This window comes from Pinus tabuliformis, chromosome 4_2 (assembly GCF_031772625.1).
Source record: "Pinus tabuliformis cultivar Carrire ecotype Pingquan chromosome 4_2, CPIR1, whole genome shotgun sequence".
In the NCBI taxonomy this organism is placed as follows: domain Eukaryota; kingdom Viridiplantae; phylum Streptophyta; class Pinopsida; order Pinales; family Pinaceae; genus Pinus; species Pinus tabuliformis.
The window spans coordinates 905,467,750-905,494,155 of NC_142304.1; the positions used below are offsets into that span (position 1 = coordinate 905,467,750).

Genomic DNA, 26,406 nt, shown 5'->3' on the forward strand with positions numbered 1-26,406 from the left:
ACATATATCATTAATAGGTGTCCAACCAAAAGTGTCTAGAATGTGGTTCCTGAAGAGGCATGGAGTGGAAGAAAGAATATTGTCACTAACATGAGAGTGTTTGGATATGTGGCATATGCACATTTCCCGATTGATTTGAGGAAGAATATGGTGGACAATAAGGGGGGGAAATGCATATTTTTTCGATATAGTGATGAATCCAAGGCATACAAGCTCTACAATGCATCAACCAAGAAGGTCATAATCAGCAGAGATGTGTAGTTCATAAAATACAAAGCATGGGATGGATGGTTAGAGAAGTCAATCAATGTGACAACATGCATAACACAAGAAGACAAAGTTGAATTAACATCAACAAGTAATTCCTCAATAGTGACTCCTCCTACTCTTGTTCAAGCTCAACAAAGCAACCAACAAGAGACATTATCAACAAATAATAGGAAAGCGTCACCCAATCAAGCAAGTGCTTCTCCCAACACACCATAAAGACCCACAACATCATCTACTACAAGTGCAACATCCAGTGATATGTAAATCCCATCTTCCACAAGCATAAGAAGACAAAGATTCATAAATTTAAGTGAAATTTATGAGCATGATGAGGTTGATAGTAGTGTTGGTATAAATTCCTTATTTGCATTGTTTTGTCGTGTAGATGACCCAATCTATTTTTAGGATGTAGTAAAAGAGGAAAAATGGGTTGCAGAAATGGATGAGGAAATAGAGGCAATAGAAAATAAATACACATGGGAGCTAGTGGACCTTCCACAAGGAAAATATGTCATTGGAGTGAAGTGGATCTATACGACCAAGCGAAATTTTGAAAGAAATGTTGAAAGGAATAAAGAAAGGCTAGTTTTCAAGGGATACAAGCAACTGCATGGAAACGATTGTGTGGAGAAATTTGTGCCAGTCACGAGGATGGAGACAATGTGTACAATGGTGTCGATTGTTATGCAACATAAATGGAAAGTGTATCAAATGGACCTAAAATCAATGTTCTTGAATGGAGTGTTGAAAGAGGAAGTATATGTTGTGCAGACACCTGGTTATGAGGTAGAAGGTCAAGAAGACAAGGTATACAGGTTGAGAAAATCTCTTTATGGGTTGAAGCAAGCACCGCGTGCATAATATAGCAAGATATATGCTTACTTGTTGGGGAATGGCTTCAAAAAATGTGACGGTGAGCCTACTCTCTACATCAAAGAGAGTGATGGTAAGATTATTATTGTTGTCCTATATGTAGATGATTTGTTTTTTATAGGAAATGATGATTTCCTCATATTTTATTTCAAAGAAGTCATGGAAATTGAGTTTGAAATGACTAACTTGGAGTTGTTAAGGTATTTTTTGGGCACAAAAATGAAGAAAATAGAAAATGGTATTTCTATTTATTAAGTAAAATATGTAGTAGACATTTTGGAGATGTTTAACATGGAGACACACCAACTCCAACTGCCATGGGGTTGAAGTTGAGAAAAGAAGATTGCAACAGCAATGCCAATCTAACATTATACAAAAGTATGGTGAGAAGTTCGATGTATTTGACAACAACTACGCCTGATATAATGTATGCAGTGAGTTTAGCATCAAGGTTCATGGAGACACCCAAGGAGACACATTCACAAGCCCATGAAAGGATTCTAAGGTATGTCAATGGGAAAAAACAATATGGTATTTTGTACATCGCAACAAATGATTTTAGGCTGGTTGGTTACACTGACAGTGAATGGGCAGGAAGTGTCGATGACCAAAAGAGCGTGTTAGGTTATGTTTTTCATTTAGCTTTGTGAGCCATTTCATGGGCCTCTAAGAAGCAACTGATATTTTCATTGTCAATATCAGAAGTTGAATATGTCGTCCCAATAGCAGCAACATGTCAAGAAGTTTGGATGAGAAGAATGGTGACAGATTTATGCCATGACCAAGAGGGAACAAAAACTATTTTTTGTGATAATAATTTTGCAATTGCATTATCAAAGAATCTTATTTTTCACAACAAGACCAAGCATATTGATGTTAAATATCATTTTATTAGAGAGTTGATTGACAATGCTGAAATTATGTTGCAACACTCCAGGTCACAGGAACAATTTGCTGAAATTTTCAAAAAGCCATTAGCACATTAAAATTTTGTTTATTTGAGAGACTATTTTGGAATTCTCAATGGAGATAGTTGTGATTAAGATGGAGTGTTGGAAAATTAATCTCAATCATTGCGTTAAATAAACTGGCAGCAACCATACTTGTGGTTACACACAAGTAAATCAATCAAGTAGACTTTGTTTGCACGTTGCTGATTTTATTTGCAAGATGAAGGACACGGGTTAAATGAAATTCTGAGTAGGATTACACTTAATGAACAGTTGGTGAAAAAGTATGGTCAAACATTTATTCCATAATTATTACTTACCCTACGCAACATCTGCAAGTTCAAAAAATCATTTATTTTGTACAACCGCCCATACTGTGTCTTAATACTTTGACTTTGTCATAAATTATTGTGCTGAAATGTATTTTTTAATATACATCTGAATAAGTGTTTAGTTTAGTTGAGGGAGTGAGGACAAGTGTAGAAAATCATGGAGAAAATTTTGTTGGGCGTGCGAAAACAAACAGTTACTCGTTTTTATAGTATGTTACTCCACAACCCCTAGTGAAGTGTAAATTACCCTAAGAGATTTTATTTAATTGCTGAAGGAGCCACAACCTCCATGTGAATGTATTTCATGCATTAAGAATTATAATCCAAATATTTTTTTTTTCTCCAAATTTTTAATCTTTTACTGTTTTCTATTGTGTGTCATTTTTTTTTGTTTTAAGTGCCTATCTAGTTGTGATTTGATCTCCGCAACTAAAGTGTTGAGGGATATGCTCCTCTCCTCTGCTCATCCAAATCTTACACGTGGTATCAGAGTAGGTGAAACTCTGTGTGAGAATTGCCTCACTGTTTCATGTGTTCAACCTTTGTTTACCTAGTGTGGAGATCTGTTTCAGATCTGTCGGCGTTATTGAAGATTCAAAACCTATTGGATATTTGGACCCAGTGAATGAGGTGAATCTTGGTGAACCCGAGTCTTGGTGAACACGAGTAAATATACTTGAAGGAGATGATGTTGTGTAAGCCATCATTATTTATTACGGTGACAGAGCCGAGAGCGTTCCACATCTAAGAGCCTTCCTTGTGTGTGGAATCTCTTACTTACACATCTGTGTTGTGGATTTTCAACGAGTTTCCATAAATTGGAATTTTCATGACCCCTTTGCTGGAAGAGCAAGTGTGAAGGCGTAAGTGTGAGCAAGTGCATATCCCCATGATAATGTTGTGAAAATAGAATTGGATCTGAGGAGATTTTCCCATGGAGCTGTGTTTAAGCCTGGATTGAGGAGATCCACTCTTTATTTCAACAGTGAGCATGAGTGAGCCACTCCTGCAACCTTTGTACTCTCCATAGCCAGTGTTAGTGAGCCACTCCTGTAGCATATATACTCTCTTGCACAACATTAGAGCTCTGAGGTAAGGATTTATGTGGTTTGGAACCACAGACCAGGCTATGCTAAGAGTAGCCTCGTGTTGCAAATGCGTGGAATTGATTTGTGACAACACTATGGGGATTTGATGCTTAGAGAGTGCCTCGCTGATCGAGCATCTATAGTGGGTGATTGAGCTCATTTACTACAATGTTGAAAGTTATTTTTTGGTAGTGACGACATGAGGAAATTTTATGTTGGTGGTGATTAGAGTACAAGTCTATCAAGTCGAGGGCGTGATTTCTATGATTAGTCACTCTGGTGTATGACTCGAGATTTTGTTACAGTCAAGTTGGCCTATCACAGATTGAGTCTGTGGAGGCTATTTATGCCTTGAGAGTCCCCATATGAGCAATAATATCTAGTGGGTGACTGAGAGTGGTTTATTTCCTAGCATTTGTTTCCACATCGCAGAGTCGTTCCTCTATGTTTGGATGTAGACAAGGCTACTTGGAGAATGTGTTGAGGAACTTGTTGTGGATATTCGTTCATATGTGTTCTAGTCGGTGCAACGTAGGGGGATCAAGTGGATATTGAGCTGAGGTTAGATATTGGATATTGATGCAAATTCGCACACTGGTGTTGCTGAAAAGTCAATACCTGTTGGATGCTTTGACTGTGATATCGTTGATATGTTATGTAACTAGCTCACAAAATAGAAGAAAAGATAGAGCAACGACTTCAAAATCCTCTTGTTCGAGGGGGAAACCACCATTATATTACAAAAATGAAAAATTCTTGGATGATACAAATGACAAGACGTCCTTTCTATATATACGCGTCTCAGGGGTCACAATATAGTCAAAGCCGACATAACAATAATAATTTGAGGGCATAAAAATAACAATAGTGGGCTTCTATGGGGCACAATAATAACAATATACAAAAAATATGGGAACAACAATAACAATAAGGGGCTACAATGACAATAATAATAAGGGAATACACTAGTATTATAGGGACCTAACATGCCCCTCTCCTTTAGAAAAGTGTTATCCTCAACACTTGAGTAGTTCTCGGTGCTTCTGTATAAAATTCTCATCCTCCCATGTGGAATGTTCATCGGGTAAGTTCTCCCATTTGATGAGACTCTCTTAAATTGATCGATTTCGTAGCTGTCAATTTCTTGTTTCTGTGATTGCTTTAGGTTCTAATATGATTTTTCCTTCCTCCTAAAGTTCTAGAAATATTGTTTGAACTAGGAGCTTGTCACCTATAATCTTCTTTAAGAATGAAACATGGAAAACTAGGTGCACTCGGGAAGATGTACGAAGCTTCAATTTGTATGCCATAGTACCAATCTTTTGCAACACCTTTTACAGACCATAATACTTTGGTGATAATTTATTATCCTTCATAGCTTGCTTGAGGGACATTTGTTTGTATGGTTGTATCAGTAGAAATACCTAGTCACCTACATTGAAACTTCTTTCACTGCGATGTTGAGCTGCCTATTGTTTCATTCTATTCTATGCCAAAGTGAGGTTATCATTTAAGAGTTGGAGAACTTCTTGTTGATGCTTGATGTGATCTTCCACTACTTGAACCTTAGAATTTTCTCTTAAATATGATGTGACCAATGATGCATGATATCCATAAAGTGCCATAAGTGGGGTATTTTTTGTTGTAGTATGGAAGGAAGTGTTATACCACCATTCAGCCAGAGGCAACCATTTGACCCATTGTGTCTGTTTATCGGATACAAAGCAACAAAGTTATCCTTCCAAAAAAAAATTCACTATTTGATACCAATTGTTATGTAAGCAACTCACAAGATAGAAGAAAATATAGAGCAATGACTTCAAAATTAGCCTCTTCGAGGGGAAACCTCCTTTACATTATACAAATGAACAATTCTTGGATGATACAAATGGCAAGACATCGTTTCTATATATTGAATTCTAAGGGGTCACAATATAGTCAAAGACGACATAACAATAATAATGTAAGGGCACAACAATAATAGTAGCTTGCTTCTATGGGGCACAATAATAACAATATGGCGAAAACATGTGTACAACAATGATAATAAGGGGCTACAATGAAAATAACAATAAGGGAATACACTAGTATTATAGGGACCCAACAAGATCTGTTTACTATAATTTGTGTGCTCTAGAGAAGAGCGAATAATGACTGATTGGTGTGGCTATCGATTGCTGAGCTGACCTCTGTTTTGTTGCATGCTATGTAGAAGAGCCTACAGTGAGTGATTGGTGTGGCTGTCGATTTCTGAGCTGACCTATGCATGGAGAAGACTCAGTGTGGGTAGCGTTGTTGGAAAATTAATCCAACCACCACATAAAATAATGTGACAGAAGGCATACTTGTGGTACACAAGTAAATAAAGCATGTAGACTTTGTTTGTAGGTTGCGGATTTTGTTTGCAGGCTAAAAGAAATGGGTTAAATGAAGTTCTGAGTAATACACATCAGACCATTCTGTAACACATAAGATAATTAAACCACTTAATGAAGGGTTGGTGAAAAAGTAATGTCAAACATTTATTCCGCAACTATTTCTTACACTCTACAACATCTGCAAGTTGAGAAAATCATTTATTCTCTACAATCATCCATAATGTCTTAATAGTTTTATTTCCTCATAAATTATTGTGTTGGAATATATTTTTTAATAAACATGTGAAGAATTATTTATTTTACTCGACGGTGTGAGGTCAAGAGGAGAAAATCATAGAGAAAATTTTGGTGGGGGGGTGAAAACAAATAGTTACTTCTTTTACAGTATGTTACTCTGCAACCCCTTGTGAAGTCTAAATCATCATAAGAACTTTCATTTACTTGGTGATGAAGCCGCAACCTTCATGTGAATGTATTTCATGCATTAAGAATTATAATCAAAATTTATTTATTTTTGCTCCAAATTTTTACTCTGTTTTACTTTGTCCTAGTGTGCATAATTTTATTTTATTTTGTTTTAAGATATTGTCTAGTTGAGATTTGGTCTCAGAAACTGAAGTGTTGAGGGAAAGACTCCTCTCCTTTTCTCCTCCTAATATTTCACGTGGTATTAGATCACGTGACACTATCTTAGTTTAAAAACAAACATTTTTAGTGGGAGTTAAAAATTGTTTTGAAGGAAATCCTTTTGAAGCATATTTACGAGCAGGGAGAGTTTTGTTTTATAGTCAGAAATGGCAGCATCAAGAAAAATCTTGACTAATCCTCAAATACCTCAATTTAATGAGAAAAATTATGATTATTGGGCTATTACAATGAAGGATCTATTTTCTTCCCAAGATATTTGGGATTTGGTGGAGAATGGCTTTCAAGAACAAGCAGATCCAACAACATATAATGCCTTAACATAAGAAGAAATGGATTTATTGAGGGACAATAGGAAGAAGGATGAAAAAGCCCTATTTTACATATTTTAAGGAGTTCATTAAAGTATTTTCCCAAGGATTGTAGTAGTAACAACGTCTAAGCAATCATGGGACAACCTCTGCAGGGCCTACCAAGGCACGGAAAAAGTGAAGACAACAAAGCTACAAATGCTAGGGAGATATTCTGAGACAATTTGTATTTAAGAGTATGAGGATGTAGACTCATTTTTTATGCATGTAATTCTAATAGTTACTCAAATAAAGTCTCGTGCAGAGACAGTTGAAGAATGGAGAATCGTTGAGAAAGTTTTGAGAAGTTTTCCAACAAGGTTTGATGTCATTGTTGTGGCCATAGAATAGACAAAGGATCTATCACAATTTCCACTGGATGAGCTTCATGCATCACAAATTTCTCATGAACATAGACTTAATAGAGCCACAAACTCATCCTTGGAGCATTCTTGGAAGATGTAAGTTCCATTTGGTCAAGGTTGAGGCAGAGGAAGATTAAATGCTTGAGGAAGAGGAAGAATCCCACACAGATGTGGAAGAGGCAACCCTTCAAACTCAAATGGAAGGGGAGGAAATCAAAATTCAATTCAAGGCCCAATCCAGAATCAAGCATAAGGTTATCATAAATATCAAGTTCAATGTCATTATTGTAAGAAGTATGGTCATTATGAAAATCAATGTAGAAAGAAGCAACATGACATAAGTAACAAACCAAGTGAAAATTTCACAAAGGAAAATCAAAACCAAGATAGCATGTTTTTAGCTTGTAATGTAACACAGGAAAAGAAAAGTGATGAATGATTTCTAGATTCAAGGTGCAACAAACACACAACAGTGAACATAGAAATGTTTTCCAATCTAAGTGAAAGTGTGAAATCTGAAGTGACATTAGGGAATGACAACAAAGTCTGTCATGGGAAAAGTAAGAATGGATATTCTAACAAGGAAGGGGGAGAAGAGGTATATTTTAGATGCTTATTTTGTCCTTGTTTTGAAGCATAACCTCATAAGCATTGGACAACCCATGCAAAAGGGCTACAATGTCTTTTTTTTAACATGATGAGTGCACAATTTTGGATAAGTCTCTAAGTAGACAACTCATTGCAAAAGATCAGATGATAGGAAATAGAATGTTTCCACTAAAGATAAAATTAGATTGAAAGGAAGAAATTTCTCAAGCACAACTATCAATGAATTGACAAGAGGATGAAAGAAAAGTTGTAGTTGTCACACAAGTAAACTTTCAGGCAAAGGTCAAATATGAAAATTGGTTATGGAATTTGAGATTTGGTCATCCCAACATTGGAGGTTTGAATTTCCTACAATAGAAAGGCATGGTGAAGGTATTTCTAATCATAGAAAAACCACACGTCATATGTGAAGCATGCATCTTAGGAAACCAACATAGAGAGACATTTCCAACAAGAAATTCAATAAGGGAAAAAGGACTCATGGAGAATGTCCATTCGGACTTATGTGACCCAATGCAAACACCATCAATTCAGGGCAACTATTATTTCTTGAGTTTCATAGATGATTATACAAGGAAGACACAACTCTACTTCCTAAAAATTAAAATTGAAGTGTTTCGGCACTTCTGCGAGTACAAAGCTCTTGTTGAGAAGAAAAGTGGACACTACATCAAAGTCTTGAGGACTGGAAAAGGTGCTGAATACATCTCAAATGATTTCCTTCGATTTTGCATGGAGCATGGAATTCACAAGAAATTTACAACAAGGTATACACCTCAGAAAAGTGGTGTCAGAGTAAGGAACAATCAGACTATTATATAAATGGCAAAGCTTATGTCGGAGACAAAGCATTTGAAAAGTTATTTTTGGGTTGAATTTGTTGCTTGTGCAACATATATCATTAATAGGTGTCCAACCAAAGGGGTCAAGAATGTGGTTCCTGAAGAGGCATGGAGTGGAAGAAAGCATATTGGCACTCACATGAGAGTGTTTGGATGTGTGGTGTATGCATATGTCCAGAATGAGTCGGGGAAGAATATGGAAAACAAGGGGGAGAATTGCATATTTGTTGGATATAGTGATGAATCCAAGGAATAAATGTTCTACAATCCATCAACCAAGAAGCTCATAATCAACAGATATGTGCAGTTCATAGAAGAGGATGCATGGGATGGAAGTTTATAGAATTCCATCAATGTGACAACATGTATACCACAAGAAGACAAAGAGGAATTAACATCAACAATTAATTCCTCAATGGCGACTCCTACTCTTATTCAAGCTCAATAAAGCAACCAACAAGCAACATTATCAACAAATAATAGGAAATTGTCCTGCAATCAAGAAAGTGCTTCTCCAAGCACGTTGTAAACACCCACAACGTCATCTACTTCAAGTGCAACATAAAGTGACATGTCAAGCCCATCTTCCACAAGCATAAGAAGACAAAGATTCATAAATTTAAGTGAAATTTATGAGCAAGATGAAGTTAATAGTAATGCTTGTCTAAATTACTTATTTGCATTATTTTTTCATGTAGATGACCCAATCCATTTTCAAGATGCATTAAAAGAAAAAAAATGGGTTGTGGAAATGGATGAATAAATAGGAGCAATAGAAAATAATGACACATGGGAGTTAGTGGACCTTCTGAAAGGAAAATATGTCATTGGAGTGAAGTGGGTCTATAAGACCAACATTCATGTTGAAGGAAAGATTGAAAGGCATAAAGAAAGGCATATTTTCAAAGGATACAAGAAGAAACCTAGAAGAGATTATGCAAAGACATTTTCTCGAGTCGCAAGAATGGAGATAGTGCATACAGTGGTGTCGATTGTCATGCAACATAAATGGAAAGTGTATCAAATGGATGTAAAATCAGCGTTCTTGAATGGAGTACTGGAAGAGGAAGTATATGTTGTGCAACCACTTGTTTATGAGGTAGAAGGCTAAGAAGACAAGGTGTATAGGTTGAGAAAATCTCTTTATGGGCTGAAGCAAGCACCACATGCATGGTATAGGAGGATAGATGCTTACATGTTGGACAATGGCTTTGAAAAATGTGACAGTGACCCTACACTCTACATCAAAGAGAGTGATGGTAAGCTTCTTATTGTTGTCCTATATGTAGATGACTTGATTTTTAGAGGCAATGATGATTTCCTCATATTTCATTTCGAAGAAGTCATGAAAAGTGAGTTTGAAATGAATGACTTGGGGTTGTTAAGTTGTCTTTTGGGCATAGAAGTGAATCAAATAGAAAACGGTATTTTTATTTCTGAAGAAAAATATGTAGCAGACATTTTGGAGATGTTTAATATGTATAACAACAAGCCTGAACCAACTCCAACTCTCATGGGATTGAAGTTGAGCAAAGAATATTGCAGCAGCAATGTCAATCTGACATTATACGAAAGTATGGTGGGAAGCTTGATGTATTTGACAACAACTAGGCCTAATATAATGTATGGAGTGATTCTGGTGTCAAGGTCCATGGAGACACCCAAGGAGACACATTGGCAAGCACCCAAAAGGATTCTAATGTATGTGAATGGAAAAGAGGAGTATGGTATTTTGTACACCACAACAAATGATTTTAGGTTGGTTGGTTACACTCAGAGTGACTTTAGGAAGTGTCGATGATAGAAAGAGCTCGCGAGGATATGTTTTTCATTTAAGTTAGGGAGCCATTTCATGGGCCTCCAAAAATTAGCCAATAGTGTCAGTCTCAACAACAGAGGTTGAATATGTCGTGGCAAAAATAGGAACATGTAAAGCATTCTAGATGAGAAGAAAGATAACGGATTTATGCCACAACCAAGAGGGAACAACAAGTATTTTCTGTGACAATAATTATGCAATTGCACTATCAAAGAATATGTTTTTCACAAGAGGACCAAGCATGTTGATGCTAAATATCATTTATTTAGAGAGTTAGATTAAAAATGGTGGAATTGTGTTGCAACACTCCAAGTCACAGGAACAATTTTCTTACATTTTCACAAAGTCATTGGCACGTGAAAATTTTATTTATCTTAGAGATTATTTGGGAATTGTGAATGGCCACATTTGTTCTTAAGAGGGAGTGTTGGAAAATTAATCTCAACCACCACGTTAAATTACTTGACAACAACCATACTTGTGGTACAAAGGTAAATCAATCAAGTAGACTTTGTTTGGAGGTTGCAGATTTTATTTACATGATCAGGACACACGTTAAATGAGGTTCTAAGCAGGAGTACACATCACACCATTCCAAAACACATCATATAATTAAAGAACTTAATGAAGGGTTTTTGAAAAAGTATAGTCAAACATTTATTCCATAACTATTACTTACACTCTGCAACATATGCAAGTTCACAAAGTCATTTATTTTGTACAACCACCCATACTATGTCTTAATACTTTGACTTTGTCATAAATTATTGTGTTGAAATGTATTCTTGAATATACATGTGAATAAGTCTTTAGTTTAATCGGGGGTGATAGGTGAAGAGGAGAAAATCATGGAGAAAATATTGGTGGGCTTATGAAAAAAAACAAACAGTTGTTTGGTTTTATACTATGTTACTTCACAACCCCTCATCAAACTGTAAATCAACCTAAGAACTTTTATTTACTTGGTGAAGGAGCCACAACCTCCACATGAATGCATTTCATGCCTTAATAATTATAATCCAAATATTTATTTTGTTTCTACAAATTTTTACTATCTTTTACCGTTTTCTACCGTGCGTCAATTTTTTGTGTGTTAAGCGCCTATCTAGTTGTGATTTGTTCTCAGCAAGTGAAGTGTTGAGGGAAATTGTCCTCTCCTCTGCTCCTCCAAATCTTATAGATGGTACAAAAGAAGGTTAAACGCTCTGTGAGCATTGCCTCACCATTTGTTGTGTTCAACCATTGTTTAGCCATTGTGGAGATCTGTTTGAGATCTGTTCACATCATTGAAGATCCAACACCTATTGGAGTTTTGGACTTGGTGAATGAGCCAACTCTTGGTTAAGCCAAGCCTTGGTGAAAATGAGTAAATATCTTCGATGGAGATGATGTTGTGCTAGCTGTTACTATTGATTACTGTGATAAAGCCAAGAACGTTCCATATCTGAGAGCCTTTTGTGTGTGTGGAATCTCTTCCTTACACATCTATCTTCTGGCATTTCAGGGAGTTCCCATAAAATGTAATTTTCATGACCTCTTTGTTGGCAGAGCAAGTGTGAAGGCATAAGTGTGATCGAGTGCATATCCCCAAGACAATGTTGTGAAAGTAGAATTGTAGTTGAGGAGATCTACCCATGGTGTTGTGTTTGAGCATGGGTTGAGGAGATCCACTCTTCAATTTCGACAGCCAGTGTGAGTGAGCCACTCCTGGAACCTCTGTACTCTGTTTCACAACATCAGAGACCGAGGTAAGGATTCGTGTCGTTTGGAACTATAGATCGGGCTATGTTAAGAGTAGCCTCATGCTGTGAAATTGTGGAATTTGTGACCACACTGTGGGGATTTGATGCTTGGAGTGTCCCTAACTGATCAAGCGTCTATAGTGGGTGATTGCGATCATTTACTGTGATGTTGAAAGTAAAATTTTGGTAGTGAAAACATGAAGAAATGTTATGCTGGTGGTGATTAGAGTACAATTCTATTAAGTTGAGGGTGTGATTTCTATGACCAGTCACTCTAGTGTGCCACTGGTGATTTTTTTATGGTGAATATGGATTAGAAATTGAGTTTGTAGTGATTTTTGATGCCTCGAGAGTCCTTAGATGATCGAGTGTCTATAGTGGGTGATCTAGAGTGGTTTGTTTCCTAGCATTTGATTCTGCATCGTAGAGTTGTTCCTGTGTGTTTGGGTGGTATACAAGGTCGCTTGGAGAATGTGTTGACGAACATGTTGTGGAGAGTAACTCCCATGTGTTCTAGTCAATGCAACGAAGGGGGCTCAAGTGGTTATTAAGCTTGGGTAAGATATTGGATATTAAGGAAAATTTTCACACTGGTGTTTTACTACCCGTTCTCTAATTGCATCCTCATGCTTTTTCACTAGTGATCTCCAAGAGACGAGGTTCAAGGTTTTTCATCTACATTGTTTTCATCAACCTTGTTGACACCTAATTAGAGGGATTTGGTGTATAGATATAACTAATGTAAATAAATAATATAGAAGATAGAGAGTCATCGGGAGATGAATCGAACATTCACTCCCTCTTGTATATAATAATGAACAACTTGAATGAATAATATGACTTTTGATTTGGGGAGTTACCTCCTTGTCTAACATGGTATCAGAGTAGGCACCATTTTTTGGCTTCCTTTTAATTTTTAACTCCTATTCTGTTTTGCCTTTGTTTTGCATCTTTTGCAAGATACCATTTCTATCAAATCCCTACGAAATCTCATTTATTGTTTAATACATTCATTGAAGTGTGTTGCATTGGAGCTAGCTGTTGAAGCCAAAGGTGTTGTAATGACTTGGATTTCCTCCTACTCTGAGTATGGTATATATACCCTTTTGCATTGAAGAAACATATATCATTTTTCGTGTTCCCTTGAGACAGATCTCAGGTATTATAAACCCATATATATAAATATCATCAGGTCTGCCTTTTAATTTCATATCGAAAATCTCTTGCCCCAGTCAATAACGCTGCATGTTTGCAATGCGATCATACGGTTCATTAAAACTGCTTAGACATAGTTCCCAAGGTTTCACTTTATCTAGCTCATTCTCCACCATTGATCTCAACCTCCAGATCTGGAGGTTGACATTGATTTTGGGGGGGATCACTTGCATAGCAAATACCCGCCTGAAAAGTGCCCTTTAATCTCCACTTTCAAATCCGACTGTTTATAGCGATTTTAGGTGCATTAGTTGCATGAGAGTTACCCACCCAATATGAGCAGTTTTTCTCTCTCCCCTAGTCGCTACATGTCAATCGCTTAGTGGAATCGGGCGCTCCCCTCTCAATACCACTTACTTTTTTATCCGCCAGAAATATTGGTTGTAACATGAAATCCACCTTTAGCCGTGGTTATCGCCCTGACTTGTTTTTCTTGCAATAACCATTGATCACTTACCATCGATGACGTTCCTCCATTCATCTCCTCCAATCATCTCTGTCATTCATCTCTGCCATACAGAGAAACAAAAGAAATACAGCTACAGTCAGACTCTGATATTCAAGTAAACGTTGAATGTTGTTAAGTTGAACATTGTTGGTATAACAATCATTTTACGAGTAAAATTTTGCAGCAGCAATATTTTTCTCCACTGTACATAAATTTTACAATGCATTCAATTATATCTATTGTGGGAGTAGTTCTCAATGGAAAGGAGAATTATCCTGAATGGTTACGGAAAATCCAACACACTCTCATTTTTAATGAGCTATGGAAAGGAGTGTGTGTTGGAGAAGGAGACAAAGCGCTAGTCTAGCCTACCTCAGACAAGGAGCTTGCCAATTGGGAAAATAAGAACAACAAAGCCTATGCATTGATTGTAGCATCAGTAAGTGAAGGGGTGAGTCGACACATTTTTCCATTTTCAAATGCATTCGAAGCCTTACAAAAGCTGAAAGAACTCTATGAATCACACTCTGGACTTGAAGTTGTTTAACTCATGATTAAAATCTGCACCTTTGAATTAGAAAATAATGACCCTCTTGCTCGTGCATTCAATGTAAAATATATAATGCATGATATCAAAGTCACTAAGGTTGAATTGGATATTCCTCTGATCGCTTTTCTCAAGGCACTTTATCCTACTTACTCCAATTATCTTGAGTCATTGCAAGAAAATGGAAATCTCAAAGATATTACCTTTGAATCCCTTGTGAAAAAATTTGTTGAAAGAGAGAAAGCTTTTGGAAAGAAGACAACCCCTGAATCTTGTGAAGAGGCAGTGTGCCTTTCTCATAAAGAAAAGAATCTTGGCCAAGATTCTTCTAGAGGAAGAGGTGGTCGAAGAGGAAGAGGAAGATATTTCAGAGGCAGGGTTCAGACACTCTCAAGGAGAAAAGTCAGATTTGCACTGCATACACTTCAAAAGAAATGGATCACATGATGCCTCTAGATGCAAGTTACCATGGGACAAAATTGAGCAACAAAGAAACCAACCCAAAGGTAAAAATAATGACATAGAAAAAGGTAAAGCACCTGAATCTCTCATTATGTTGTGGCACAATGTAATATTGGAGTAAATGAAGACTTATTTAATGCCTCACTTGCTTCTTCGAAAAATGATTGGTTGCTTGATTCAGGAGCAACTTGCCACATGAATTTTAGAAGAGATTTTTTTGAAGAATTTAATGACAATGTTGATGGAGCAGTATACTTTACAAATAAACCAAAACTCAAGCCATCAAGGATTGGCACAATCAGGCTTAAATTGCCTGGTCTTCCAGACTTTCTTCTGCATCATGTTCTATATCTCCCACAGTTGAGAAGAAACTTGTTGTCCTTGCTCCACGTCCACAAGCAAGGTCGCTCCATTCATATGTTTTATGGCGATATTGAGGTGAGAAAAGCATCTGACCACTCACTTGTCATGATGGGGATAGAAGAAGAAAGGGTTCTCAAGCTGCAAGCTACCTCTGCTCGTGCACAACATTTCTCATACAATTGTCATTATGAAGAAGGTACATTTCCATCAGGTTTATTATGGCATGTTAGATTTGGACACTTGAACTATGCCAAACTTTGCTTGTTGAAGAAAAATGGTGTTACTGGTTTGCCTACATTTCCTAGGAAGCTCAAGCAATGTGATGCTTGGATTCTAGGAAAGCATAGCAAATAGTCCTTTCAGGATTCACACTCCAAAGCACATAGAAAACTTTAACTCATTCATTCAGATTTATGTGGTCCAATGCCTATTCATTCTGCAAATGGAAATAAATATATGATGACATTTATTGATGACTACACTAGAATGTGTTGGGTTTATTTATTGAAGAACAAATCTGATCCTTTTCAAACATTCAAGAAATTTCATACATGGATTGAAAATGATGCACAATCTCATATTGGCTCTATTCGCACTGATAATGGAAAAGAATACACTTCGAATGAATTTGAAAACTATCTTCACCAACATGGGATCAAACATTAAACAACTGTGCCTTATAATCCCCAACAGAACGGAGTAGCTGAAAGAATGAATAGGACAATCTTAAATATGGTATGCTCCATGCTGTTCTTCAAAAATGTAAAAACAATGTTTTGGGCTGATGCAGTTCTATGTGCTATATATATAAAGAATAGATGTCCATCTAATGCTATTAGAAACAAGACTTCTTATGAAATGTGGTATGGGCACATTCCTTCGATAAAGCATCTCAGGTTCTTTGGCTCCACCTGTTATGCCTTGATACCAAAGGTACATAGAAACAATATTGGTGCAAGAAGTCTTAACTGTATCTTCCTGAGGTATTCAAACACCTCCAAAGCATACCATCTCTACGATGAAGCCAACAAAAATTTTGTTGTATCTAGAGATGTAATATTTATGTAATCATCCAAAACTGACAATGTTGTTGAAAGGCAACTTGATCGCTTGGATAGGTTCACAAATGCAAAATCATTTCAAGAATTTGATAATCAGATTCCACATCTTGAAGGGGGGATTCCTATACTAGATCAACCTATGGAATCTTCTTCTAAAGCACTCTCTCCCCTACATGAAACTCCAACAACGAATGATCGTCTGAGTGATGTGATTGACAGAATTGGGAGACTCAATCTTGATTCAGTCCCAACTCAATAAACAGAGTAGCCTGGACCATGTGAGAAAGGTCCCCCAAAGTGGCTGACAAAGATACTTGAAAGTGTTCATCCTGATGAGGTTGGAAAGACAGGAACTAGAAATTCAAACTGGAAAAATGGAGGTAATGTAGATGAGTCTGAGTCACCTATTGATATGGACGTTCCTTATGATTGTGAATTCAATTTGTCAACATATTTTGAACCAACTTCCTTCAAAGAAGCTGCTTCTCATGATGAATGGGGACAAGCAATGCAAAACGAGTATGATTCCCTAATAAAGAATGGCACTTGGAAGATCGTTGATCCTCCATTGGGAACTAAACCAATTGGCTGCAAGTGGGTCTACAAGAACAAGTATAAAGCTGATGGATCGCTTGACAAGCACAAAGCTGGGCTTGTGGCAAAAGGTTTTGCACCATAGGAAGGGGTCGATTATGCGGAAACTTTTGCCCCCATAGTGAAATGGGCTACCATACGGACACTCTTTTCCCTATCAACTCAGAATGGTTGGGAAGTCCATCAAATGGATGTAACAATTTCTTTCTTGAATGGAGATCTAAAAAAAATGTTTTTATGTCCCAACCTGAAGGATTTGCTATGAAAGGAAATGAACATAAAGTATGCAAACTTGTGAAATCCTTGTATGGCCTCAAACAAGCACCACGAGCCTGGTATGAAAAACTAACTGAGCATCTTCTGAAACTCAATATCAAACATATTGATGATGCTACTTTGCTTGTCAAGAAAGTTGGCAAAACAGTTGTATATCTTGTGGTATATGTAGACGATCTTTTGATGACAGGGAACAATGAAAGCTACATTGCATCCATAAAGAAGGAATTGAAAGAAGGTTTTGAAATGACTAATTTGGGCTATGTTCATTACTATCTTGGTATTGAATTAACCCAACATCCGAAGTCCATATTCCTTTCTCAAAAGAAGTACATCGAAGATCTGTTGAACAAGTTTGGCATGACTGAATGCAATCCTCTAACTACTCCATTGGAACAAAACTTAAAGCTCACATCCATTGAAGGAAAAGAATTTGAGGATGCAACAAAGTATAGAAAGCTTGTAGGAAGCCTCAACTACCTAACTACTACCAGACCAAACATTTCATTTGTTGCTGGAATCCTCTCCAGATTTATGCAAAATCCTTGTGAGGGACATTGGTCTATTGCAAAAAGAGTTATAAAGTACTTGAAGGGAACTCAAGACTTTGGAATCAAGTATACACAGGTGGGCGACTTCAACTTGATTGGATACTCTGATTCAGACTTCGATGGAGACAAATAAACTAGGGTATCTACTTCAGGTTATGCTATGAGTCTTGGATCAAGAGCTGTCTCCTAGAGATCACGCAAACAATCAGTTCCAGCAAATTCCACAATAGAGGCAGAATATGTGGCAGCCGCTGAGGCAACAAAAGAAATTGTGTGGCTCAAGAAAATTCTTGAAGATTTGCATGTAAAATAAGTACAATTGACCCCACCCATGATTGACAATACCTCTGTAATAAAGTTGGCCAAGAACCCAAAGTTCCATGATCGAACAAAGCACATTAATACTAAATGTCATCTGATTCGACATCATGTTGAGGCCAAAACAATCCATCTCCACCATTTTTCCACTAATGAGTAAATTGCAGACATCTTCACCAAAGCACATGGAAGAGAAAAGCTTGAAAGATTCAGAATGATGCTTGGACTCACCAATATCCCTTCAGATTAAGGGGGGGGAATGTTGGCACCTAATCAGAGGGATTGGGTGTACAACTGTAATCAAAGTAAATAAATAATAGAGAAGATAGAGAGTCATCAGGAGATGAACTGAACAGTCACTCCCTCTTGTATATAATAATGAACAACCTGAATGAATAATATGAGTTTTTATTTGACGAGTTACCTCCTAGTCTGGCAAACCCGAAAGCCTTTAGAGAGAAATATTTCACTACTGCAGTTCTATTTTCCTTGAGATTACTGTTATACACTTGGAGAGTACTAAAATGTGGACATTTCCACCTTTGTTACAGATCTAGGGTTCTTACAGGGAAATCATCTCTTATTCTTAACTGTAGGAGGGTGTTTTCTTTTGTTAATAACTTGTAGTTGTCTGTCAGAATCTCTTCTATATAAATGAGTTCCATAGAAGCTCCTCCTCCAAGGTTTGAAGCTCGGGGCCAATATTTTTTGCCTACTATGTCTATCCAATACCTACAGGGGACGTCACGACCAAAAGCTTCTCAAGATTCAAAGAATTGAATGTCTTAGTGACTCAAATATGAAACAATTCTTTGAATTTTTATTTTATTGAAGAATTATTTTTGGCGTTCAATTCTTAATGAAGAATGATTATTTAGATAAGAAAATGAGCTTAAAGATCATTTATTTGTTTGGTGTAATGGTGAAAATTTGTGTGGAGGCTTAAAGATCTAATTTTTTCTAGATTTAGTCATGGAGAAATAGGTTTATTCGACTATATTATCCATGGGAAGAGGTGAAGAATATTATGGCACACAGAACCATATGATCAAGCCCTTTGGCAAGAAAATATGCCCCCTTCAGATGGAGATAGAGCTATTTTGATATCAGAGCTCTTTGCTCTAGAAAATTGTGGGTTGTCTGTCCTTCTCGAATCGACTGGTGTAGCCTGAAAAAAAGGTGTTTTTGAAGTTGCTCCATACCGATAGCAGTGAATGGTGTGGCCGTGTGTGGAACATTTGCAAGCCAGTTGTTTTTTATCTAGCTCGGTGAAAAACTTGGGAGAAAGAAATTGTATGCGATCACACTGATCACCATGTTAATCACCACCATAGTGAGTGGAGTGTTCAGTATAGTGGTGTCCATGGTTGAGGACAATGTTTAATTTTTTATTATTATATAAAATAATGGTCATCAGTTGTGGTTATATTGTTATTGCGCTTATATTGTTATTTGTTTTTTTGGTACAAGTAAAGGTGCATAAGTCTTCGAAGTTTGCATATTCAAATTCGCGACCTCAATATGAAGTCATTTGGTCATAATTCACAACTCTAACTTATGACAGTTAAAGCATGGAGATCGAAGACCAATCTGCCAAAGTTAAAAATGAAGATGCCAAAGACTCAAGATAACAAAGCCTATCATGGAAATATTCAAGTGTGAACACAGTGGTTTGCTCTAGCATATGAATAGTGTGGTGCATCCAAGATGAGTGGAAAATGATCCAAAGGGTAGCATAGTGAAATTTTGTTTGACTATGTAGAATAGACTCATGACCATGATAAAGTATGAGTCACATATTGTAATTATAGCAAATCTACATGTAGTATATTGTTTTGTAATGGTTAGTTGTGGTCCTTGAAATGTTTTATGTACCTCCTGTAAGACCTAGAGAGGCATGCATACGCCTTTGTTATGTGTTCCCACTATTACAGGGTTTTTAACACCCTCGAAGAGTCTGTCATGCAGGATCGGTACACTTGGGTAGACCATTTTGGTTGTAGACTCCATGAGGTGAAATTGTATTTAGGGGAAATTTATCTAGAGGTTGGATGAACCATGTATGTGAAGAACTTCTGAGTAGACTAGTGGTTGCAGTGGTTTGGCACCCATGCGTTTCACTAGATGTTTGTTCCTTTATATGGACATTCACAATTTGATGATGTTTGTATGAACATGGTACAAGTTATAATTAGTAGATTGGACCATATGTAGATCTTTGTTGATTCAGATCGAGACAAGTAGTCATTAAGGGGGTGACTTGAAAATAGAATTCCTACTTGTCTGAGTTGTGATTCTTTCTATGTAAAGGAGTTTGTTCCTATTCTATAGGAGTTGTTTAGATCTAGTTGATTCCTAGATTATTGTGCGGTTGAGATATTCTCTCAATTAAATGATTATGTGTCCAAGAAAGTTGCCCTATATTGAGATGACACTTCATGTTTATATGTAATATTATTTGATCAATGTAACTCAGTCTGCATTATTCCATTTTAATTATTTTTCCTTCATCATGCTTGGAGTCATATTCATAATGGTTTGATTTTCCCTTTCAATGACTCCATTTTAGAATATAGCCTATAGTAAATTGTTTATTGATTCCATGAGACTAACAAAACTCAATGAAATAATTTAGCATATATTCACCACCATCTTAGAATTTTAATATATTTTCCACTTTTCATTTCAAGCATAGCTTTAAAATTCTTAAATATAGTAAGAAATTCAAACTTTTGTTTGACAAGTTTTTAGTGTAGTGATCAATAAAAGTTAAAAGGTAAAAATTACCACCCAATGAGGGTATTTGAGTCCATTCACGAAAATTTGTGTGTAAAATATCTACTCGAGATTTCTGTTTATATGAAAATCTAGATTCAATTTTCTCTCTATGATACTTTGCACATACACAGCTCCCACATGTGCTTATTGATTGTTGAATACTCGTAATCCTTTCATGATTCACCATCTATTTGTTTTAGAGGAAATATTAACCACAGAAAATAAAAATCACTATATCTTAAATTTTATAACCAAGATTAATCCAAACTCTCAGTTTTATAACCATTCAATGAGGGAGATAGCTCATTTCTCATTATAAACAGAAGCATCCTATTGCTGGTCATCTCCACCATTGCAAATTCTTGCTTGGATATTTATCAATGATTATACATACTTTATTCTTGAAGGGCACTCTATACTCTTTCTCTATTAGTTTTCAAATGCTCAACAAATTACATTTTAGATAATATACATAATACACATCATATGTTATTATTCTTTCACCATTTTAAGTATAAACAAAAATCACTCATATACCTTTAACGCATACCTTACTATCATTTCCCTATTTGACCATTCTCTAAATAATATTGCTTATGGTCACAAACAAATCTATATTTTAAATTATGTGATAGCTTCAACCACTATCCAAAAACCAAATACCATTTGAAAATTATTGAGGTAAAAAACAATTTATTTCATTATCTTGAGACTCTTCTATCATATGGACATGCTACTTATGAGTGTCTACATGCTTCTTCGAACACTTGTTAGCAAAATGACCATATTTTTTTCAATAATAATGTTGTACCTTAGACTTATGGTACCTCTCATTTCCTTGCTACCATGTTTTGCTATTACTCCCCCTAAAATTAGAATTGTGGTTCTAAGATTTGTCCTCATGCTTAGAATTATCTCACGTACATATTTATATCAACTAATTTTCCACCTCTTCCTCTATTACTAGACATCCCATTGCCTCTTCCTTTATTAAATTGTAGTTGAGTTTTGAAGGTGGTCTCTAATTTGCTATTATATAGTCATCCTTGATTAATGTGCTAGTGTAAACTAGTCAAATCATCAATTTTCATTTGACTTGTGTCTTTAGACACTTCTATTGATACAACCACCGGGTCAAATTTATTTGGCAAGCTATGGAGGATTTTCTCAATCACTCTATTGTTTGAGTGGCCATATCCATACTCTCTCCATTCATTAACAATACTCATGGCCTAATTCATAAAACTATCCATGATTTCACTATCTTTCATTTTCAAATTCTCAAAATAGATTATGTAACTTGACATTTTTCATTTTGGATGCATCCTATTAACAACATACAAGAGTTTCGTAGGCCTTCTTTTACATTTGAAACTTTTGGAAATATCACATCATCTAAGGCTTGTTGAATAAGGCCAAAAGTTTTTCAATCCTTTCTTTTGTTGTCCCTCAACTAATTTTCCACCTCTTCCTCTATTACTAGACCTCCCATTGCCTCTTCCTTTATTAAATTGTAGTTGATTTTTGAAAGTGGTCTCTAATTTGTTATTATATAGTCATCGTCAATTAATGTGCTATCATCGTCAATTAATGTGCTATTGGAAACTAGTCAAATCATCAATTTTCATTTGACTCGTGTCTTTAGACTCTTCTATGGATACAACCATGAAGTCAAATTTATTTGGAAAGCTATGGAGGACATTCTCAATCACTCTATTGTTTGAGTGGCCATATCCACACTCTCTCCATTGATTAATAGTACTCATGGCCTAATTCATAAAACTATCCATGATTTCACTATCCTTCATTTTCAAATTCTCAAAATAGATTATGTAACTTGACATTTTTCATTTTGGATGCATCCTATTAACAACATTGAAGATTTTTGTAGGCCTTCTTTTACATTTGAAACTTTTGGAAATATCACATCATCTAAGGCTTCTTGAATAAGGCCAAAAAATTTTCAATCCTTTCTTTTGTTGTCCCTCAACAATGTCTCTTGAACATTTGTTCGACGTATCTTTTTTTCTTGATCAACTTGCTTTCTATACCTTATCCCCAAAACTCGTGAGAATGCAACAATGGTATCATTCTAATAGGTCAAGATTCATAATTTCCTTGGTCAAAAAGTTCCTAGAGACTATTGAAATCCTCCAAATCCTCCAATTCATAGCTACTCTATGTAGCAACTATGGCTATGCCTCAGTGATCATTCCAAATATATATAACCAAAAAAATACTCTGATAGGTTGTAGTATAGAATCATAATCAACATTAGGACAAAATGATTTTGAAGTTATAGCTCATCTTGGCCATCTAAAGAGCAATTTTCCTAGCATATCATGGATACCATGGAGAATATGCACACGTGTACCGAATAATATAATCTTTGTCTCGAGCTTATTCATTTGTTTGCCGATAACGGGAATGCAATATTCTCTTCACTATCATCAACAAATAGTGTCAATGGTGATCAATTCACTAAGTATGGAAATTTGTACACATGTTGGGAGATGGTGGGAGACTAATAAGATAATTAGAGACTACTACTCAGAGTGACCAATAATGAGATTAATATGCAGTAGGTATATATTCCTAGCTATTGATCCACTACTAATCCACTAGACTCACTTGATTTTAAATAAGTGTGAAATGTCAAAACTAATAGAAGATAAAGATAATGCTAACACATGATCACATTAAATTAGAGAGATGTTCAGAGTGCAGCGAAAACTATAAGAATACTCCTCTACTATTGTGGCAAGCTATACAACCATAGCTTCCTTACAACCCTCACTCACATCGATCCTTCTATGTCATTTATCCATTAATACAAATTTTAAGGCACTTAATTTCCCCTTCACTTTTCCACAAGTTGTGGAAGTGTTTATCCCTTTGGAAAGAGTTGGTGGAGGTGGTTTCCCCTTAGGATCTTGACCAGTTGATTTAGTGATGTCATTGAAGGGATAAAGAGTGTGGAGGTGACGCAACCATTAAATAATTATCTCTAACAAGTGAGTTATTAAAAAGTTAGCCATTTGAGTGGCTCCCAAATGAGTTTAGGGAATTAATGAAAAGTTAGTGATATGATTTCGTTTACGGCTTAGACCTCTTGTAGTTTAGACCTAGAATTTTAATGTGCTAATGTTTAATACGACAATCAAGCTTTTATATGGTTGATAAACCTTGAAGATTTTGTTTGCATTTAAAATCCATGACTATCAGCTAGAAAGTTAATATCTTTAATTCCATATTCAATGTATGTTCCGTCCACCAACGAACCAAAATCTTCTGCCGCATATCATAAAACATAAGGGAATTATTCCTTTACATTAATATTTGAATGAATGGGATCGCATTAGAAAGGTTTCCATTTACAAAAATCTATCAAAAGCAATAGAGAAGAGATAGACATCCATCCATGTAGAAGTTTTATTTTTCATACCTAAAATAAACTCTAAGCAGCTACCAAAATCTTCTGCCGCATATCATAAAACATAAGGGAATTATTCCTTTACATTAATATTTGAATGAATGGGATCGCATTAGAAAGGTTTCCATTTACAAAAATCTATCAAAAGCAATAGAGAAGAGATAGACATCCATCCATGTAGAAGTTTTATTTTTCATACCTAAAATAAACTCTAAGCAGCTCCATTGCATCTCAAGTGGCTTCTTCGTACCCTATCCAAGAACAGGTTGTGGCTTCCTTGCTGAGTTGCCCATGCTTACATATTTCCGTCAACCAACCACCAGTATGTGTTCAGTTCATAATCTCGGACTTTAACAAATAAGTCAATAATTTCTTTTAAGCTTGGTTGACAAATCAGCCGCCAACTTGATCTCCTTCCTCTCTAAGGTAATGAAATTATTTTCGAATATCCATACTTTTGTCATGAGAATTTGATTTAACCCATTCCAATGCTAATGATTGTCAAACTAGGGATCTAGACTAAAAAGGAACCCTGCACCGTGCTAATGAAAAGAAACATGGCCATCCAAGCATGGATATCCAAAGCAAGCATAACAGAACGTCAAATTCCATTAGTCCTCATGTAGAGTGTAGCAGCAATGAGGCTTCTCATAGGTGGGTAGCCTTTAGTCTGAAGCGTTGGATGCAGTTAATAGGAAATCAATGTATTACTCTGTGGTTAGGTCGATTATATGTTTGGACAAATTATGGCCAAATTATAGATAACACTCTTTCTTTCCTTCCGACATCCCTTGAAGCCTGACATATACTCTGCACTTTCGTTGTTCACTCTTTCCTTCGAGTTGGCTATTTTGCATGTATTGTAACCGAGACCTTCGGATCCCTGGATTTGACGATTTGCAAATTTGTCCCTAGAGTAGATCTTTGTCATCGCAGTCCTCACTTATCTCTACCATATCTCAATTACTACATGTGTTGGTACTTCCAACATGGTAAAACCTACTCAACTACTAATTTCAATTAGTCTTGTAAAATTTACTTTCAAGGTGCAGGCACTAATAATGTGTAGTTAAATTGATATTTGAGTTTCAATGATGTCTATGTTGTTATCTACTGTACTGCTGATCAATTGTCTAAACATTGTAGGAAGCGTTCAATGCTTGTAAGGGAAATTATTATGACAATGAAGATGTTGTATGTCAAAGCAAAGTAGCTGTAATAGAGGAGGTAACCCCTTTTGCTTTGTTTCGATTTTTTTAATGCCTAAGTTGTGTTGTGAGAATTTTTTCATGCCTTGCATACATGCTAAAAGCCTCTAATTTTGTCATTGAATGTGCAGATGGTTTCAAGACTTAACGTTTATGACATTCTTGAGCCATGCTACATCAACGCCACTGAAGATCTAATCCCGTGTACGGTAAGGGTATAGGATTAATATTCCCAAAATATTTCATAATTCGCATGCACTAAATATTATCTCCGCAAAAACAATTAAGGGATTGCACATTCAAGAAATAAACAAAGATATAGACTAGATTAAGCAATAATAAGTTCACAAAAGTAAGTCAAAAAAACCAACACAACTGAAACCTATAAAAAAATAATAAAGGAGCATTTGGCTTAATAGGGTGTCTCCACCAAATGCCATAGATCATTGCTACGTGACAATACGCAATAATACCCATTCAAGGGAATTACAATGCATTTCTTCATCAATTTTGATATGTTTATTCTGTAAACGTAGTAGTGGCTTTTGTGGCATCCTCATGTCATGCATTGAAGTGGTGAAATTCCAAGATGGTAGAACATGATGATTATTTGAAGTTTTAATGATGTAGCATGTTTATGGTTTTATATTTCCAAACATTTATTGTAATTGCACAACTGATACTATGAATCATCTATTAGCTATCAAATTGTAGAATTTTCTTCATACTTATATCTGGTGTACTATTCAAACATTCTTTTCCCATTGGTATTTATAACTTTCTGCAACTTAGTAATTCATGTTTGAGTTCTCTAAAGCAACTCTCTTTACTTTGTTAAATCAGGATCTGAGCATTGCTCATACTTGGTGTAATGACAAATCTGTGAGAA

The 26,406-nt window shown here is 36.0% G+C and overlaps 1 protein-coding gene across 1 annotated transcript in view; it reads left to right on the forward strand.

Moving 5' to 3' along the window:
- Positions 1–25,738, forward strand: part of LOC149172614 (serine carboxypeptidase-like 20) — an 81,873-nt gene extending 56,135 nt beyond the window's left edge. Inside the window, exons 8-9 of the mRNA XM_089426398.1 lie at positions 25,456–25,536; positions 25,649–25,738. Of these exons, the coding sequence (XP_089282524.1) occupies positions 25,456–25,536; positions 25,649–25,738 (171 nt within the window). The remainder of the gene's footprint in view (positions 1–25,455; positions 25,537–25,648) is intronic.
- Positions 25,739–26,406: the final 668 nt, after the last annotated feature.